Source organism: Cupressus sempervirens, chromosome 5 (genome assembly GCF_028749045.1).
Source record: "Cupressus sempervirens isolate cs-2001-9-10 chromosome 5, ASM2874904v1, whole genome shotgun sequence".
Classification (NCBI taxonomy): Eukaryota; Viridiplantae; Streptophyta; class Pinopsida; order Cupressales; family Cupressaceae; genus Cupressus; species Cupressus sempervirens.
Genome location: NC_143122.1, coordinates 994,262,201 through 994,265,140, shown reverse-complemented (window position 1 = coordinate 994,265,140; position 2,940 = coordinate 994,262,201). Strand labels below are relative to the sequence as shown.

General features: G+C 44.0%; 1 protein-coding gene across 1 annotated transcript; it reads right to left on the bottom strand.

Moving 5' to 3' along the window:
• Window positions 1–345: 345 nt before the first annotated feature.
• LOC149559267 (Ras-induced vulval development antagonist protein) lies at window positions 346–2,711 on the bottom strand. Its single transcript, XM_089833192.1, has one exon. It carries the CDS (start codon window positions 2,637–2,639, stop codon window positions 618–620), a length of 2,022 nt encoding a protein of 673 aa, XP_089689318.1. The 5' UTR covers window positions 2,640–2,711; the 3' UTR covers window positions 346–617.
• Window positions 2,712–2,940: the final 229 nt, after the last annotated feature.

Genomic DNA, 2,940 nt, shown 5'->3' with positions numbered 1-2,940 from the left:
TAGCCAAGTAAACGTGTTGTCAATATCCTCAACTTCTGCAACCCATTTTTGTCACTCCTAGCAAGTTCTTGCAAAGTCTTAAAAAATGGAACAAAAAAAAAATTCACACGCTGATAAAAATAGTTTCAAATAGAAAATATAAAAGCAGAAAAGATCAGCAAAAATGAAACGATGGCAGATTTCAAGAAATTCAGTGATTCTAAATGAAAAGCAGTCCAGGGACAACCTTGGTCAGTAAAGAGCACAGACAGTTAAAGGGAGAAAAGATTTTCTCTCACCCAATATGTTAATGGCTATTCTCTGAAAAACCTTTACTGATTTCTAGCATTTTGTAGATTCCGATAATAGATTTAAAACCCAGAGATTATTATTGACGTACATAGGCTAAAAAGGAACTTATATTTCTGTCTTACATTCACCATGTCTTGTAAGATATTTGGCCCTGATGCATTAATAAACAATACACACATATCAACGAATTCAAAACCTCGGTATAATTATGATGGGCTGGAAAGAGTAGAAAGCATTGATGATATGATTGCACGCAAAATGCAAATTATGAAAAGATCAGGAATTGTACAGACATTCATAAAGTTCGACACATTATCTTAAAAAAACTAACCATCTGCCACCTCTGAGCCCTTAGCACCAAAAGGATCATGTGTTGGGCCAACATCTTGTCCAATATGCCTCTGCACCAAGCGTTGCAGATCTGACATAACCTTATGCTCACGTTTTGCCTTCTCCTCGTAATTGAACATTGCTAATGCCCGTTTGTCCTCAGCACTGTAGACTTGGTTTTCCTTTCTGATACGAATAGCATTCATACGTTGGTGCCTGCTTCCACTCATTACATAACCCAGTGACTCAAATTTCTGAATCTCCTCAGCTGACAGCCCCACCTCTCCTCTTCGAGGTATACGTTTCCCTTGTTGCACATACTGTGCAATTGCATCTCCTTCTCCTGGCCGAAGAGCACCTCCATAGCTGATATGCCCCTCAGCTCTCGGAGCCGGGGCTGGACCCACGAATGGCTCATTCTCAAGCCCACCAGCTGCTGATTTCTTCTGAGATTCAATCATTTCTTTAAACATAAGAGCCTCGTCATCAAGTTCAACAGGATGGCTCTTATCCTCTTTATCCTCCTCAATCCCGACAGGTTCAGAATCAGAATTACTGGGTTCAGACAAGGAATTGTTCCCAGGAGGCGACTGCTGTTTCTGTTTCACGCGATCAATTTGTTTTGAAACCCTTGCCAATTTGGTAATCTTGCTATCATTCCCTTCTTTATCAGAAGAATTCGTGCCATTTTCTGATTCCGTTGCACACTCTGAACTATCTTTACTACTCCTTGCTTTTGAACTTTTGGACCTCCGCATCTTTCTTTTTGACCTCTTCTTAGGCTCCCTGTACTTGCTCCCTTGTTTTCTCTTCTTCCTCGGCCTTTCCTCTTCACTGCTATATGATGATGAGCCTTCAGACGCACTAGCCTCTTCACTACTTTCACTCTCACTCGCACCGATGGCCTTCATTTTCCTGCTCCTGTGAGAAACCCTGGATCTCTTCTTCCTCCTAGAAGTACCCCCTCTTTTATGCTCCTTCCGCCTGTCATCTGAATCACTGGACACGTTATCATCAGATTCCTTCTCAGACATGGAATCCTCGGAATCATCAATCCCACTGTCGGAATACCTCTGAGACCTCTTCTTCACCAAGGTTCTCTTCTTGCCTTGTTCGTCATCCTCACTCCCACCGTCCAAATATTTCCCAGACCCCTTCTTCGTCATATATTTTTCCTTTCCCTGCCTGTTGTCGTCACTCCCACTGTCAGAATACTTCCTGGATCCTTTCTTCGATTTATATCCCTTCTTTGCCTCCTCGCTACCGTCATTCCCACTGTCAGAATACTTGCCAGACTCTTTCTTCTTTATTCCATTCCTCTTCTTTCCCTGTGCGTCCTCGGAATCATGATCATCATTTTTACCGTTCAATTTTGCATTCGTGTAAATATCAGCCCCTATTTTTTCAATCTTCGGCCTCCCTCCGCTGGGATCCAATTCCATCTCCTCACGCGACGGACTGGGAGTAATCTCCCAAATACAATTCTTCAGTTTTCTTCTAAGTTTCTGTCGTTTGAGCCTGCGATATTCATGAAAATCTAGCCCCTTAAGTTCCTCATCGTCACTCTCTGACTGGTTATCCTCGCGGTGCTTAAAATCCCTCTCTAAAAACGCCTGGCGATTCCCGTTGAGCTTGTAGGGATTATAAGTGGGACTCCCTCTGCGTTCATAAATAGGGCTTGGACTCCGACCATCCCTGTCATAGTACCCATTCCGTCGAGCGTTCGAAACCCCGTGATCACGCTCGCTTTCATGGCGATTTTCTCTCGCGGAAGAGTAATCTCGACTACTGGGCTCTGTAATGGGGCTACGATCCTCAAACCTACGGATTTCATGGCGATTTTCTCTCAAGGAAGGGTAATTTCGACCATTGGGCTCTGGAATGGGGCTACGATCTCTTCCATACCGGCTTTCTCTTCTAGGGTTTCGAGAATACTCCCTGGTATGCCGTGCATACTCCTTGCTGCTCTCGTCTCTCGGATGCCTCACGTCTGCTCGTCTATCTGCAATTCTGTCCATTTTTTCATATCCTCTCTTTGCTAGCACAAAGAAAACGGTTTTAACAGTCCATGATGTTATATAGAAGAGAAGTGTTTCGGATTATCTCATTAGCCGATAGGCTTTCTCACCGGGGCCAGAGGCCGCCGTATTCGTCTCACGCAATCGGGAAGTCACCCTTTGTCGGCGTCGGCAATAAATTATCCGCTTAACGGAAAATTTGAATAAAACAGATGGTGCACAGCGTTGGAAAACAATAGTGACGGGGCATGTAAGAAGCATAGTAAGGGGAACCGTGGGTGAGAGGGAGAAAGCGCAGATT